This window comes from Lagopus leucura, unplaced genomic scaffold (genome assembly GCF_019238085.1).
Source record: "Lagopus leucura isolate 7727_CA_CO unplaced genomic scaffold, USGS_WTPT01 Super-Scaffold_100019, whole genome shotgun sequence".
NCBI classification, from domain to species: Eukaryota; Metazoa; Chordata; class Aves; order Galliformes; family Phasianidae; genus Lagopus; species Lagopus leucura.
In genome coordinates this window covers 2,143,287-2,160,747 of record NW_024962273.1, presented here as the reverse complement: position 1 = coordinate 2,160,747, position 17,461 = coordinate 2,143,287, and the positions used below count along the sequence as shown (strand labels likewise).

General features: G+C 42.2%; 1 protein-coding gene across 1 annotated transcript in view; it reads left to right on the top strand.

The window, feature by feature from the left end:
- Nucleotides 1-17,461, top strand: part of ACVR2A (activin A receptor type 2A) — a 57,136-nt gene that overhangs the window by 32,949 nt on the left and 6,726 nt on the right. Inside the window, exons 3-8 of the mRNA XM_042878032.1 lie at nucleotides 1,111-1,220; nucleotides 2,498-2,652; nucleotides 13,752-13,895; nucleotides 14,942-15,085; nucleotides 16,268-16,413; nucleotides 16,866-16,980. Of these exons, the coding sequence (XP_042733966.1) occupies nucleotides 1,111-1,220; nucleotides 2,498-2,652; nucleotides 13,752-13,895; nucleotides 14,942-15,085; nucleotides 16,268-16,413; nucleotides 16,866-16,980 (814 nt within the window). The remainder of the gene's footprint in view (nucleotides 1-1,110; nucleotides 1,221-2,497; nucleotides 2,653-13,751; nucleotides 13,896-14,941; nucleotides 15,086-16,267; nucleotides 16,414-16,865; nucleotides 16,981-17,461) is intronic.

Genomic DNA, 17,461 nt, shown 5'->3' with positions numbered 1-17,461 from the left:
AGTGGAAATATTTACATTTTGGACTGATTTTATTTCTGCTAGATTTTGAACTTTTAGGATGGAAATAGAATGTCTCAAATTGGAAGTAGAATTAGGTTCTGTACCATTAGCATCCCACTGCTGCAACTTGTATCACTGAACAGTCTGAAAAAATTCAGCACTAAGTCCTCCTTGCAGCTAAGAAAAGAAACTGGAAGAAAGGATAAAGTGCAGGAGGGGAGCAGTTGAAGTAAAAGCTTGTCTACGCCCTCAGTAACTGTAGCTTGTCAAAAGAATGCATGCTGCTGTGATGGTCTAAAATATCCATTAAGCACAATCTTATCTCTGGCAGTTTACTAAACAGAGTTACAGGCTGATGAACTCCAAGAAGCAGCAGATGAAGAACATCAAAGAATGAATGTGTTAGGGACATTTCAGCACAGTGTAATTGTAATAGCCAGAGCTGTAAAATAACCTGGTTTTCGAGGATGAACCTGGAACTCTTGCAGAGGTCTAGCAGTATGTAATGTCTGCAGCTGTTCCTGCAGGATCTTCATGCTCACTGTCTGCTGTCAAGTTGTTGCCTTCTGCGTTACTCCTGTTTTTGCCTCCTTACTTGAGTCGTTTGAGCTCGTTAGTTAAAAGAAATCCTGGCCTGCTTTTAAGCCTCTGCCTGAAATAAACCTTTTTCCTACATGCAATGCATGCGTGAAGGAGAACTCATAGAATCTCAATGTTTTCTAAAAATGCAGTAAAATAATTCTACTTCTTAACTCACAGTGTCACAGAACAGGGTTGCAAACAGTGGAGATAAGTGCTCCCCATTTGCTCGTTTGTTTTGCACATGTAAACAAGCATCCTGAACTGATCTTCAGTACTTCTGCCAGCTCTCCTCAAATTTTGTGTTAGAAATGGCAAAACATTCTCTTCCAGGTTTGGTATTAATGATATTTAATTATTGCAATATAAAATAATAAGTCTTCCTCTCATTTCACTGCTGTTTGAGTAGTGAGCTATTCTGGGTAACTCACTGAAGCTCCCTTGAAGTTTTAAGTATTACCAAACGTTTTCTTTTCAGCAAAATAGACAGCATAAGATTAATAAGGCTTTTTTTGTTATTATCTTTTATAGGAATGATTGCATAGAGAAAAAAGACAGCCCTGAAGTGTTCTTCTGTTGTTGTGAAGGCAACATGTGCAATGAACGCTTCTTCTATTTTCCAGAGATGGAGGTCACACAGCGTAAGTTGGTCTTAACACACTGATGAAGCAACTGCATAGGAGAGTTCAGAAATGTCTGATATTGTGTGTGTTCAGGAGATGAGGCTTTCCAAAGTGTTACAGTCAGTTTTTTCTGCCAGAAGGGTTTTGATTCCCAAATGGTAGAGAGCTCTGTGCATTCATATAACGAACCTAGAAAGTTACCAGTTTTTTTCTTCAATTTTAAAAGCTACTAAAAGAGATATAAATTCAAATTCATAAAATGCACTCAGCTCTTTTCTAAAGGTGAGAAGAAAACATAATGTGAAATAATTAGCTGTTCTAATATACTGGCTCTTACCTTAATTGTACAGGTAAGCATTTATTAGGCTGTAATCAGTATCATCTACATATGCACGTGTCAGCCTAGGAATGTTCTTCTTCATGAAAAGATGTTTGCAGTGTTTCTTTAAACTGACTGACACAGTAACCTTTACAAATTTCAGAAGGATTTCTTCCTAAGTTACATCAGAGCACATCAGGTAGCCACCCTTAAACTGTTCTAAGAGAACAACTAGAAGATCTCTGGGTTATTCTTGAGTATCTTCTTCTGGTCAAGAATCTCATAATCTTTGTTAGAAGGCTATCAGTGTTAATAAGTGAGTTGAAAACAGTAGATCTTGTGCACCCATAGCCAGAGAAAGTTGTGATATTAAATAATGCTTCTGTGAGATTGAAGTGCTCTTTGGTGACCCAAGAGATGCTCCTTCAGTTTTGTTGGTGGTATTGCTAATGCAGTAATGGGCATTCTTCTTTGCTCTGTTCTGCTCCAGAAGCTCCTCTGGAGTTCTCCCTGAGATGCTTAGATAAGTGTCTTCAGCTAAAGGATTTTTACTTTCAGCAGATGAGCAGAGGCTCAATACGTTGGCAGATTATTTCTGGCCAGCACTACTTACTAATGATACCTTACTGTTTACATTCTGAAGATGAAGCCTCTGTATTGATTCTTTTTTTTTCCTTCGTGTAGTGATGCATTCTTGCAATCTTTTAAAATAAAAACATCTCTTACACAGTGTAGATAGAGCAAGCACAGAAGCACAAAGCAGTTGGGCACGCTGGCATGTGAGTCTAGAGACCTGGGTTATCTTCACATCTTCTGAAATGCTGCCTTTCAAGTACACAGCTGTTTGATTATTAGAGTATGCTACTCAGTCAAGTGTTGTTAGCCTGTTGTACTGATTGCATGAAGCTTAGGTCAGGATGATAGATTTTTCCAGCAGTTATGAGTTATGTACTCTTTGGTTTTTTATTCTCTTTAGCAACTTCCAATCCAGTCACACCGAAGCCACCTCTATTCAACACCTTGCTTTATTCATTGGTGCCTATAATGGGAATTGCAGTGATTGTGCTCTTTTCATTTTGGATGTACAGACATCACAAGCTAGCATATCCTCCAGTACTTGTTCCAACCCAGGTAAGTTGCTGCATTCATTTTTCTTTTTTGAAAGGTAAAGTGAAAACAACAAACATGTCTGCAGCAAAGAGGAGAACGAAATGGGCATCTGTTGCATGGCTGAGGTCTCCTGCTGCATTGCTGATTTGAAGGTGTCAGTGCTTGGTATCAGCAAAAGCAAATAATTCAGCTTCTACTTTCATAGCTTTGTGTATTTTAATTGATATTTGATGCATGAGTGAGGATCTATTTAAAAAACTGTTTTGGGGCTGTGTGGAACTAAACAGCACGGAAGTTCCAGCTTAACGTTGCTGAGAGGTGAGGGAATTTCATACATCCCACTGCTTGTGTGCATGTTGTGTGCAGGTGCTCTCATGTGCTCCTGAGCCTTTTGTGATGCTTAGCTTACAAGAAAAATGAAGGAGAGAGGCTAATTCATAATGGCAATTTGCAGCAAATGGGAAATAGAAGCAGGAAAAGCATAGCTATTAAAGAAAAAAAGCATGGAACTGAACTACTGAACTACAGGTATCAGTTAAAGGGAAGATAAAGAATATATATAGTTGAGACATAGTCCAAGGGCTGAGCTCATCTTGTGGCTTCTGTTCTTCCTGTCATCTTTTTCCTCTTATTTCTTCATGCAAATGTTACATCTTGTTTTATTATGTCTCAGTTTTATCACATTCTCTTCTACCTGGGAAATATTTTGAGATGGTTGTCCTAAAAATTGAAATGTAAACTGGCTCCATGGCATCAAAACCAACTTCTACAGCTGTGTGTGCATAGTTTCTGCTGTTGTCAGGCTCCAGCTGATCCTGTGGATGTAACTGATAGTATGTAGTAGGGTTCCTTCTATTCAGTTGTGTCCGGAGATTCAAGTGAGATTAGAAGGTCATTCAGGAATGAGGCTGAGACAACAAAATCCTCAGAACTGAAGTAAGAGAGGTCCCACACCTGAGATTTTGGAGTCAGGTTTGAACTGAAGCTCCCTAAGCCAGTGCAGTGACTGCTCAGCTACAATAGCTCACCTCTCATGCAGTGACAATTCAGTTGATGGTTATCTGAAGGTAAAACATTTGCCATTTTTGGTAGGATTGTGTTTTAAAAGGGTTGCATGCATTTACCCTGTACTGCCAGCTACTGTGAGGTTTTTTCTGTGTTGATGCTTGACGTCAGGGTGCTCCATGAAGTACTATTACCTGTGGTTGAGAAATCAAATTGTTTTGGTTTCAGTTTCATGGTAACAGATAAGAAAAGCTTAGGAGGAGGCAGCGGACATAACTACATGCCAAAGGGTAAGAGCATAGTTCAGAGGGAAAAGAGTGCATTTCCTGCAACAAACCAACTTCATGTAGATCTGCGAGCATAACTGTTGCATCCATTTCCATTTTTCTGTGTTTGGCTCTTTATGTCATCTTAGCAGTCTTCATTGTAGGATTAACTTCATACTTCCCAGTTGTGTGAATGATCAGTTGCCCTTCTAGACTTACAGACAGCGTCAGCAAAGCAGGCAAACGTTAAATACCTGAATTTTGATTTTCTTCCTTTTTATTGTAGCTCTTTTTTCATGGTTTATGCTCAGTGCAGGAGTGGACACGTCATAAATTTTTAATAAATAGGGTAATAACCTGTTCGTTAATGCCTAGATTGTATCTGTTGGGATAAGTATATGTTGGTGCATGAGCTAGTTATGGTGTAATAACATTTTCTTATCTTGTGCTGAATAGGCATGAAGGTTTGATGTGGAAAGTCAGGAAAAGTGACTTCTGCCTGAAAATCTAAATGAAATTATGGAAATAAGAGAGAGAAATATTCTCCCATAGACAGCAGAGCAGTGTTTCCCACTTAAAATTTGGTTACAGCTGATTTCAATGGGAAGCAGGGGAAACAGGAAGAGAGGGAACAGTATTAGTAGCTTTATAACCATAAAACAAATATTTAAATAATTTAATTAGTATATTTAATAAGTAGGGCATGAGTAGAGTCTATAGGCAAATGCATTCTTCTGAGTCTTACTGTAGCAATCGGTGGGATGGCTTAATTAGATGCATATCAGATATTCAGTAGAAAACATCAGTTTCTGTGTGAGATACAAAAGAAAAGGTTCTGCATGGCAGTGGGAGTGCTGAGCAGCAGTGTGCCCTGGCAGGAACCTTTCTGTCTGTAGAAAGTAAGGGGGAGGATGAGAAATGAGAGAATCAAGAGGAGGAAACACTGGAGAATAAGAAAAGTTGAAAGAATCAGGAAAAGAAAGAGTAAGTGAATAGAAAGTCAGTGATTCTGCTGTAGGGAAAGGGACTGTTTGGTAGATTTAAAAGGAAAAAGAAGAGAGAGAAGATGGAGAAATATGCTAGAAGGAATTTTGGAAATGAAAGAAAGGACAGACATCCAAGAAAATGCAAGCAACTTCATTTTCTTTTGAAAAGAGAAGTGTATCACAACACATCAGGCAGGCAGTTCTGACACACACTGACCTCAGTCCACAGCTCTGTGGATTGCATTGGGATGTCCAGGTAGTTATTCTGATTTTAACATGGCAGTGGTAGGCTTTGTGTCTCAGTTGGATGGCTGCAGCTGCTCTGGATCACTCCTGCTGTCCCACTGCCCCCCTGCCCTGCAGGCATCTCGTCTCTGCTCCCCACCATCAGTTGCACTGTGTGCATTGCTGTCTGCAGTCTGGCTAAAGCTGACTGTCAAATTTTGTCAAAATCTATCACCCCTTAAATTCTGTAGTGAGTTATTAGCAAATGCAGGTTTGCAAAATACATGCATGTTTATGTAAAACAGTTTGACAGAGCTCTTTCATCCTATTTACGTTAGGACTTAGCGTGCAGCAAACATACAGCCCGTATGCCTGATCAGTTTACCAGGAAGGCAGCTGAGTGTTCCACACACTTGAAACTGTGTGTTTTTGTTCAGAGTTACTCGTGCTCAGCCAACTTTCACTCCTGAGCACGGAGCATGCTGCAATGAAGCACGGTGGCCTTTGTGGACTGAAGCTCTCACTCAGTTTAGGTGCACTTCAGGTTTCCCCGCAGCATCCTGCTGATTCTCCTGGTAGAAACGTGAACGTGGATGGCAGGGAGTTGATCTGCTATGCTCATTTATCTTCTTACATCTCTTGAGCATGGGCCAGGGTTGTCACTCAGTGCTAATTGTGACTGCAGTGTTACCACTCTGTCATCCGATGGATGGGACCACAACCTATTTTATAGCATAACTGACACAAGTAACACTTCTGTTTTTTATCAGTTCGCAGAGCTGTGGCTCCCAACGTTTTGCATCCATGCTGCGCAAAGAAAAATTAACCTCATGTACTTTAAGGGCCCAAGTTATGAATATCTTACTGGATCACAGAGTTGCTTTTTTTGTTTTGTGTTGTTTTTAAAATAAGAGTCATCTGTTGTGAGGGCTGGGAAAAGCTTTGTAGATTCACATAGTGTCATTTTTCTTAGCCTATTTTTGTGCTTTCTTCTGAAACATTTGGAGTTGCTCGGGTCAAAGATGCTGCATGTGTCTGAGTGCTGAGCAGAAGAAAGCCCTGATCTGGACCTGTTTGGTGTGACTGGAAATTCAAAAACTCATAATGAACAGATCCTGTTTAAGCTCTGCCACTGTGTTAAACAGTGACATAAAAGCCACTTGCTTCCATATGCATCCTTAAAAGCAAGCTTGATTCCTAAGAACTACCATTTCTTTCTCTTCTCACAGAGGCTTGGTCGTGCTTTTTTTACCTTGTACATCTTGCCTTGTGTAGCTTTTCACCTATACTGAGCACATTAATCTTGTATGATTCATTTTTTTACTACTTCCTCCATATGGATGAACCTCAGTGCTCCATCTCGTATATGGAAGGTACGCCTTGTTTCCAAAGTCCTGTGTTGCACAAACCAAGATTTACTCTTAATTGGAGCACATGGATCAGATATAAAGAGATACTGCTCTGGTCTTGATGCTTTGAGTCCCAGAAAGTGCTCTGTGTTGGATGGCTTGCTCCTATCACCATCAGAGCACCTTCAGTGCAGCTTTTCCTGAAGATGCTGAGGTACAAGTAAGCCCATGTAGCTACATCATGATTTTGCTATTTCAGTTTCAGCTGTAAGAAGTCAGAATTGAAAGCAGTTCCACTTAACAAAGGATGAATAATAATGAAAGAAAATGATTTATTTAAAAAATCATGGGAGTGTGGGTACTAGTGAGTAAATATTTTTGTGGTTGGCACTGGAGGAGATTTTCACTTACTGTTTTTATTCCTTCAGTTTGAGCACGCCAAATAACCTACCTGGTGTTGTTAGAATCTCTGGGACAATCTGTTCCTTTACCACGCTCAGAAAATTGCAGGTGGCTGCTGAAGAATGATAAAATGAAATCAAGTGTTGAGTTTTTTTCTACTTTGCTCTTCCAGCCACTTCTGTTGCTGTTGTTCCATTTTAATAGAACCATTAAAACGCTTGAAAAATGAGGGATAAGAAAGGGAGAGATGTTTTATCAAGAACACGTTGCAGATTTAGGAAGGTTTATGACTACTTGAAAAATACGCAGCTGTGGGAGATGGAAGGCATTGCTCAACAAAATAAAGCTGGGGGATGGACGTGGGAAGAACTTCTTTTGAATCGTGGGTACAGGCTGGGTTGGAGCCTTTGGTTTGCTAGGAAGGAGTGAAGGTCGAGTACTTGCCGGTCATTGATGAATCATTAACGTGAAATGAGTGGCAATGTTAGTATTAAAAAAGGAAGAACCAAACTGCATGACTTCATATTCTGTCATGAGGCATTTGTACCTTCGGGTCTAATGAGAATTCCTTCCAGAATTAATTCCGATCAATAGCTGGAGTGACACAAGAGGAAGCTCTGATGCCATCCTTTGGTCGTGGTGCTGGGATACCTGGCTCAGGGACACTTGTCAGAGATGATCAAAGATGGCCTCTGTGCTCTGAAGCAACCGCAGGAGGGCTGAAGCAGCCATTTCTGGCAGGTGTGCCATCAGCTACCTGCCTTTGGGAGCTTTTTAGTCACTTTCCATCACGAAGTCCAGTGCTGTGTGTCCTTAGATAGGCTCTCCTGAGTATTTTAGGCTGATACCTCTCAGGTATGCAAGAACAATTCCTCTTACTTTGCATTCTCTGAAGAGGTTGAGGGACTGTAAGTGAAGGTGCAGATGCCATAGTTAAGGCACTAGTTAGGAACAAGGGAATGAATTGGTGGTGTGCATTTATTTTGGAATCAGATTTTTGTGACGTGTCTGGAGTTCAGACAAACTGCTTGGGGTTTTTTTTCCAGGTGGTTACAGATATCACAGCCATTTCCCTACTCCCAGTCTAAAGTTATGTTTGTGGGGATGGTGGCTGTTCTGTGGGGCTCTCAATTGCTTCCAGCTTTTATTTCTAAGAGTTGCATTAATTGCTGAAATGAGTATATTTGCATTTTGGTAGTAGCCAGGTAGTGCTTAACCTGCTGATACTTGGACATCTAATGAAAATTGGTGGTCTGTATCTGAATGGCAGTGGTCTTAGTATTAGAACGTCTGTGGTGTGCATAAATCTCTTTGAAAGTTGTCCTTTGTGTGATGTGTTGGGGTCTGGGGGGGGAGGTGATCTCATTAAGGGAGCAACGTCGGCATTGGAATTGGGCTTCAGAATTCCTTCTGTGTATTTTCTCACTGTGCTAAGAGCAAAAACTTTGTATTCCTGTGCCTTTTTACTTACCTCTGAAGAGTTCACATAATTCTTTGGAACTGGAGGACTGTAGCAGCGAACAGACACAAAAAATTACTCTTAAACAACTTCCTTTTGGAGCCCGAGGAACGAAATTTGTTGAGTAACAACATTGTATTTCACACAAGCACTGCTTGTTTATTCATCTGCTGCTTCAATAGAAATGTGAGCATATAATAGATGTGGCTATCAGCCTGGGCAGAAGCTGTTCCCTATCAGATTCAGAGATGGAGCAGTGTTGTTATTTTGCTTGGCTGTTGTTTCAGGCAGGGGAACATGGGCAGCTTGGAGCAGGAACATCAGTGCTCGTGGGCTGTGCAGTTTGTGCTGCAGTGTCTGAGCTGCATGCACTGAATGGCTGCTGTTGTACTGGGGCCACCAGTCAGCGAAAGAGAATTGGTTGAAGAGGTTTTTTTAGTTCTCTTTATGGCGTTTCCTCCCTCTGATGAAGTGCCTGATGTGTCTGCAGGCTGTACAAGGGCTGTGGGGTCTGTGCTGGGCTCAGGGGCTCCAGCCACCTGTGGCTGTGCTGGCTGACCCAGGAGGGCTGTTCCTGCCACCCACATGACAGCAAGTTATAAATCAGACCCCAGCTAATCTAGACTTCAAGAAGTGCTTCTGCCCTTCTATTATTAATTATTTAGATAATGCTAACTGTGTGCTAGACACTTCTTGAGCTGAGGGAAGGCTGTTGTTGGCCCCAGCTCAGTAGAATCTGAAGAATGTAAAGGCAAAGGGAGAAGGAGGGGATGACTGCTGCTACGTGGCAGCTTCAAGCCTTGGGTGTCATGCTGTTGCACTGTGATCAAACTGTAAAGGACACAGAAAATGACTGGGGCAAAAGCTGAGGGGGAGTAATGAAGGCAGCTCTGAGCTTCCCTGCTTTGAAGCAGCGTGAACAAGCTCATCTCATTGAAATGTGCTTTAAGTTTCACTAATAGAGCTCTTGGACTTCTGTTTTTGTAACAGGTTTCCTCCAGTGGTCTGTGAACTCGTGATTTGTTTGTAATCAGTCTTAAACATTATAATTGTACCTTATATGTGTGGGATGTGGCATCTTCAGGTTCACTTGCCCCAGTCCCACTTGGATTTACTGAATAAACTTACTGATACAGATCCAGTGTGTGAAGACCTATTGGTCAGCGAGCGTTGGTTGTAACTCGGACATCTCAAAGTTTCCATTTTCCACAGCTAGATGCTAATTACAGCGTAGGCTCTTAGCTTAAAAACGAAATGCAACGGTGCCCTCTACTGTGCAGTTGGGAGCATAACGAGCTGAGTTGCATAACTTGTGTTTGTAAGTATGTTCTGCATGTGTTTGTACGCTGTTCTGCGGTAACGTTCGTGTAGGCACCAATAATGGGCACTTCTGTTCTGAATTATGAGATCGATTCAGCTGATGGTCTGTATTACAATCTTTGGTTTTGCTCATTTTTTCTTTGCTGACATATCAATGATGTTTTTATTTTCCATTTTAAATGCTCTGTTACCAGTACAGGAAAGTTGCTATCCCCATGAATATTTTTGTTGTTAATTTGCAAGCAATTTATTTTGTCTCTTTTCTTATAAACTGTTTTCTCATCCCATTCTTGATGTAAATAGTAATTTCTTTTGCCTGTGTTTTTTTCCCCCTCAACAAGCACGCCTTTCATATAATGATTGAGGTAAGATGCATTGATGTTTGTTCATGGTTATGGAACTTTCTGTGGACTTGTAAGAAGTTGTTTTGGTACGAATTCCATTCTTTCCATATTTTTAGACCAGAAATTTGTAAGCATGCGGGGTTGAAAAACAGAGATTCAGTCTGCTGCTCGTGGCTTTCTTGAAGCCTGCTGTGATTTCCCAGGCTATGGAGATGCACATCTGAGGGAGCAGTGTGGAATGCACCAGGAACGCTGCAGCCAGTGCCACGTCCAGCCTGCTGCAGCCCTGTGAGAGGTGTGGGGCTGTGCTGGGAGGGCAGGAGGTGCGAGCAGCCTCTGCCTCACTGCAGGGCAGCAGCACGGCCTGCCCAGCACTGGGTGTCCACTGCAGTCCTGCAGCTGGGGCTGCCTGCTGTGATCAGCTGGCATGGCTCGTGTGTGAGAAGCAGAGGGGTTTGGTTTGAGGAGAGAGGTTAGCTGAAGAGAAGCGCTCTGTCACCATTCAGTCTCCACTTTGACTTTATCGTTGGCCAGAAGTGATTTTTACTTGCATTTAATGAATGGTTCTTCATTTAAAAAACTACAAGTAACCGAGAACTGTTTATTTAGAACCATTCTCATTACTGTTCGGTTGAAAAACCAAACGGGATCTGAGCTGTGGTCTGAATGCTCCGTTTTTGTTGTCTGTATGTTTTCTACATAGGTCTCATGTTCACAGCTGAAATGCCTTGTGAGCATCCTTTAGAAGGAAATAGAAGGTTGCTATCTAAATATTCTGAATATCTCACACCTGTGAAGGATCATCATTCTGTTCTTTGCACTGTTTTGCTTCATATGGCTTCATTCCAGTTGGGGAAAAATAAGTGTTATGACTACAAGCTACTACCTTGTTTATATTAATAACATTTTGATGCAAGTCACAGAGTCAGACTAGATTACAGAACCTGAGTTCTGACTCTTACTCTGTTTGGGTTTTCGTGTGATATCTGATTGAAAATAAACCTGAACTCGAAAGAGAGAAATGAGAACTCGTTGACCACATGCTAATATAAGCTGTAGAGTAAATGTAACCAAGGGGAAGTAATGCTAAAGTTAACACAGAGAACGTGCATGGGCTCTGAAGTTTAAGAGCTTGTGTTTATTCTGGAGTCAGAAGAGAGAAATATCTTTGTACAACCACATGTGGGTTATTGATCCTTTTTTTCCCCCCTCTGTTACACATGTGGAATCATCTGATTAAGTTGTTGTGTGAGGAGAGGCACTGACGTGCTGATGGATGGTGTTGGGGCAGCCCTTAAACAATCCACCCAGTTCGTTGTGTTTGGCATGGATTTGTAGTTTCCCAGTCGTTGTGCTTCTGGCTGATCTTCAGAACCATTCCCCACTCACTTCAGGAAACCTGAAAACTGCTTCTGTTAAGGCAGCTCTGCTTTTCATTTTAAATCAGGATTTGTTCTGCTCTGTGTGTAGGGTTGTGATAGTTCTTCACAAGGAGCAGAAAGCTTTGATCCCAGAGGGAGAACATTTTTGAAATGCTCAGACTTGGTAGGAAATGCAGAGCTTGGGAATGTGGAAAGGATTGCACTGGGTTCAAGTGAAAGCAGGGAGCAGTGCTTTTTGCTGGCTGGTTTTGACGTGGGGTGACTGCCTTCTCTTGTGATGGGTGCTGCAGTTCAGATGTGCTCATCAGATCTTTGAGGGGCACAAGTGCTCTTTCTGTTTCACAATCAAGGAAGAATATTCACGCGGCGTGCTTCAAAATACATCAGGTTGCTTTGGACAAGGGGTGCAGAAAGGAAAGCCACTGGGGCCAGGGAGGTTTGGGTTTATTCCCACAGATGGTTCTCTCAGTTCAGGTGAGTCCCGAGGTTGAAACCTGGTCACACAGGTTGTGTGATGGCGTGGCCTTCAATCTCTGGGTGCCACACTGCCTTAAAAATAACAGCTTTGTAGTACTCAAAATAGGCTTTTGTGAGTAAATCTGGGCATCTCTTTTCTGGCTTTGCACGTCTGCTTTTGCCATTTTTGTCACTGCTTCAGTTTGAGGACAGTGAGCTCCCTGCTGCCTGAAATATTCATACAGGGCTTTGGCACCAAATGAAGGGCAGCGCAGTAGAGGAAACTTGCATGGCTGTGTATCAGCAGCTCCAGGAACAAGAACTTTATCTTGTGTTAGAAGCAGGTTTTAATTCTTGAACTTCAAGCCAGATAAACACAAGAGAAAATGAACCCAGCTACGTTGATATCACAGCTTTATCTGTGCATCTATCAATTGCGTTGGCAAAAGCATTTCATAGTTTTTAGAGGACAGTATTGTAACTTCTCCAGTTTGTATTTCAATATCATATTTCTACAGGTGCCAATTTCTGATTAATTTATTTGAATTGATAGGAAACTATTGATGAAACTAGTCCTTTTTTAAAGGATGCATTTATTCCTTAGCAAGAAAGAGAGTATGGTTATTTATCACTGTGCTTAAACTGCTCAGAACATGTATTGGTGAGAAACTCTCGTCTCCATTCTCCCAGCAGTGAAGTGTGCTTCAAAGCACAGTTGTTCAGCAAATGTCTTTAACATGCACGAGGATTTTGATGTTGGTGGGGGGGGAGCAGAAGGGAATTGTACATTTTGGGCATTTGAAGAGCACACTTGGTATTCTGCAGTGCAGGAGTCACTGAGAAGCAATACCTGCCTTCCATTTCTAGGTTCTTGCTTTCATCTGTAACGTAAGGCCTCTGCTGAGCCGTGCTGCCACAAACACTGTTCATCCACTGTCTGTCTGCCCATGTGCCATCACCAATGGCAACACCACTGAGGAGGGAGGGAAGAATGGTAGGATGGGGCTGCTGCTCTTGGTGGCAGTGCTGACAAGCCCTCCTCCAGAGCCACTCTGCAGCAGGCAGATATCAGGCAGGAGGGCCCTAACTCTGGGTAGAGCAGTGCTGTTTGAGGCAGGGGCATCGCATGTGGTTGGTGGTGGGGACGAAAACAAATTGTGTACAAGCTGCCTTGAATGGTGGGACGAAAGGAAAGGACAGCCCAGGAGGGAGCACCACTGGGGCAGCGAAGTTGAAAATGTACTTGTTGCATTCAGGTGACGCGTATGCTTTAAGTAGGAGGTGCGTTGTACTGTTTCAGTCCATCAGTAGGGTGCAAACGTTGAGATACAAAGAACAAGGTGTTCTCTGGAATCCCATTCTGGAGAGCACTGGAACGTTGGTTCTGTGCTTCCTCACCCCAGCATGAGGGGCTGGGGGTGCTGGGTGTCGTGTCCTGCACTGGGTGCATGCTTCAGTGCTTCTGAAGGAAACCATCACTGATGGGGGAGGGTTGTGCTTTGTAGCCTTGTGCCCCAGCACTGGGGGGCTGTGGGAGCAGGGCTCAGGAGAGCGTGGTAAAGGCAGGGTGAGGGAAAGCAAAGCTGTTTGGTTGAGTTCCATCGCTTAAAAAGGTACCAAGTGTAACTTAATTATCCTTATCCCTTAATTTTTGCTGTGCTTTCATACCTGGTTAGACAGACGTGTACTGTAACTGTTGTCATGCTGTTGCTTGCACATAGTTCTGAGCATGTCTCACAGTCTGTTTTTGGTTGTTTTTTTTCCTTCCTGTGGAGAAGAGTTGCTGTTTTGTTTCTGATTTGTTTGGGGGAATTTGTTGCAGGAGGGTTGGGTATATGCTGCCCAGTCTCAGTTTACAAGGCTTTCCTTTCTAGATCACACGTATTGTAATAGCAGCGTTAATTAATGGTGTTTACCTAATTTCAGGATCCTGGACCACCACCGCCTTCACCATTGATGGGTTTGAAGCCACTGCAGTTGCTAGAGATCAAAGCCAGGGGGCGATTTGGGTGTGTGTGGAAAGCTCAGCTGCTGAATGAATATGTTGCAGTCAAAATATTCCCTATCCAGGTAGGCAGAAGTTCTTTGTGTCCTGCACTGCCAACTTACTGTACTTCAAGCTGTGTTTTCTAGTCACAGTGAGAACCTGTTGTTTTAGAGAACTTTCATCCCATACGGTAAGTCTAGTTATTGCAGAGATGTTCTCAGGTGTGGGAAATACCTTCAGCCAAAGCATGTGGGGTTTTATTAAATGCAGAAAGTGTTTATCAACGAGACCTGAATTCTGTGCAGCCTTAAAGCAAAGACAATAAAAATACCTGAACGTGAACACTTAAATACTGCTTGCTGTTGTTCTCACATCTTTCCATCACTTGAGATCTAATTAAGTTGTACTTGGAGTGAATGTAAGCCAGTAAACATGTTCTGCAATGCAACCCTGTGAGGTGATTGTTCCACTTAAATGAAATACTGTTGACTTCCCAGCAAGTACCCTCTGAAAGCCATGTTTAAAACAGGTTGTGCTCACAACAGTAAGGGCAAATTTACATAGAGTCCAGGACTGTCACATGCAGTGACACCAGGGTAGATGGTACCTCACTTACAAACAGCCACTGCTGCTACCTGGAGCTTTGTGAAGACTTGCAGAGTGCAGACTCTAATCCAGATCTACAGCTTTCTGTGTTTCCATGATTCCTGTATCTGATAGCTGGTGTTGTTTCCAGATGATACAACATACTTAATTTTTCAGACATTTTTCCACTGTGCTGAACATGTAATATATGTGAAGAAAGACCATTTTTCTGTTCTTGTAAATGTTGAGTAGTATGTAGAACCAGTAGCATTTCTAAATATTTAATACTGAATACTGTACCTAAACATCTGTCATTTCAAAGTAATTAATCTCATAATGCTGACAGTGTACACTGTGCTTTTACCACTCTTTCCAATAGGTAATAAACCCTGATTTGATTACAAATAAAACAAAACCAACAGGTTTTCATCATAATGACAGACCACTTAGCAGTGCATGGGGAACTACAGGAGGAGATGTCTGACAGAGGGCCTCTGACTGTGGTATTAACTTGGTGTTTGGTGTTGGTTTTGCTTGTTTAAAGGACAAACAGTCGTGGCAGAACGAATATGAAATTTACAGCCTACCTGGAATGAAGCACGACAATATCTTACAGTTCATCGGTGCAGAGAAACGAGGCACCAGCATTGATGTGGATCTGTGGTTGATTACAGCATTTCACGAAAAGGTTTGTTGCAAATACGACCTTCAGGTAGTTGAACAAAATGTAAATAGCTTTCACTTACCGTTAACTTCTGCTGGATATGGATTGATTTCAGTTTCTTCTCAGCTAGCTGATACAGTTGTCGTCAGTCTGTGCTTAGTAAAGAAGCTGGTTTACAAAACATAGAAAAAACTGTTCTGCCTTTGTGCTTCTCACAGCATGTTTAGTTTTGCATGGCCCTCATCTAAATTTGCCTGAATTAAGTAGAACTCCATCTCGTGGAGATTGTGTTGTAATGTTTTCAGTTCTGGCATTTTTGTCCCATTCATGCCTCTTCTTTAATTGCTGAGAAGATTAAAACTATCAACTGCTTGCAGACCTTCACAGACAGTGGGGTAACACCAAACTGATCTGCCTTTCTGAAAGGATACTGCTGTCGTTTTGGTTTTGTCCGAGAGTTTATCTGAGATGACTCTGGAAAATACAAAAAATACATCTATTTTTAAAATGTAGTTTCTATGCTTTGACAGCATTCAGTCCCTTCTTCCCTTTTCTGTTGGCTTTTCCCATGTGACACAGTGACATATCAAGCTGGAGTGTAAATCCATAGTAAATCCAGGAGCACGTGGGGGGAAGTGGAAGTGAGTTTGAGAAGTGCTTTCTATTGACTAGATTTTGCTTCACAGTCTCTCTCTATTCAGAATATGTACTTGGATGTTGGATTCACAGTCATTAGTCCAAGAGAAAAGACACCATCAGTTAAAGGGCTCAGAGGGCACGTCCACAGTTGAGCAGATTCCTGAAGGTGAATCTAACCTGCAGTTTCCTGTGGCTGGAAGGCCATAAACCGCCCTAAAAAAGCAGGGTTGTCTTCTTCGTAAAGAACTTAATTGTGTAAGCTCCTATTTCTGCTGTGTGCAGATTGTTGGCATGTGTGCCACGAACTTGAGTTGACTTCTGCTGCCCGGTTATCGAAGTGACACATGGGCACATCTCCATTCTATCCACAAAGATGGTGTGAAGGTTAATTTCTCGTTGTAGTTTGAGCCGGCGGTAGATACGTGTGTGCAATGATACGATGTATCACAAAACAGGAAGGCAGATAAGCATAGCATGGTATTTTAGGATGCAGGCTATGTAGAGGTTTTCCTTACGGCTTGATGGGAGTGAAATTTATCTTAGCGTTGTTCTTTTTTTGCCACACAGGGTTCATTAACTGACTTCCTCAAGGCTAACGTGGTATCCTGGAACGAGCTGTGTCACATTGCTCAGACCATGGCTCGAGGCTTGGCTTATCTCCACGAGGATATTCCAGGGCTAAAGGATGGACATAAACCCGCCATCTCACACAGGTACGGTGCTGTGAGGGATTTGCAGCTGATGGTTAATGTTTAACCTGGAGCCAAAGGACGTGAAATATGGATGGATACAAAGTACTCAGAAATTACTGTGATAACTTCCTTCTGTAGATATCAGGAGCCTAATAAGGAAAATCTGCCCGGCCTAAGCAGAAAGCTTGATGTTTTATAGAGGGCAGCGGGGTGATTGCAATTAATGTGACTGTTTTTACGCAGTCACTGAAGTATCCTATGCAGTATATAAAATGACTGACAGTACAGCTTTTGAAACAACTTACACACTTCTGTGTGTATGTGTAAGTAATACTGAGTGCCTTCAGATGGAAACATGCTGTAAGTGGTGGTTCTGTGTGGTATTTCTTAATACTATGTATGTAGATATATATATATCACTTCATATGATATTTCATGTTCTGGATTTCTAATTCTTTTCTTTAACTTGAAAGGGACATCAAGAGCAAGAATGTGCTGCTGAAAAACAACCTTACAGCCTGCATTGCTGATTTTGGTCTAGCTTTAAAGTTTGAGGCTGGAAAATCTGCAGGAGATACACATGGACAGGTAAGGATGGACTGTTTACAGGAACAACACAACTGTAACCGGGTGTGAACAGAAATTGATAGTGTGTGCCTTCTTCATGTGAAGGATGCTGTATCATCAGCTCCATTTGACCTTTAAGAGAGATGGCAATTCTGACCTTCTGCTCACACAATCAATTAATGTTACTCCGTGCTGTAGGTAATTAAAGATGACAGCTTTTTGTCCCCTGCCCCTGTCTCACTGCTCGCTCCTTTCCTCCCATTTCACGCTGATGGGCAGCTCAGCTCCACCTCACCACTCTCTCACTTCCCTGCTTCGAAAGCACAGGGGGAGAAAATACAAGAGATAAAGGCCTGTGGGTTGAGATGAGCACAGGGAGATCCCTCACCAACTCCCATCACGGGCAAAACAGATGCAGCACAGGGAGATGAGTTTATTGCCTGTCCCTCTGCTATGAATTCAGTGCTTACCATGCAGCAGGGAACTGGCTTTGTGTCGTGTA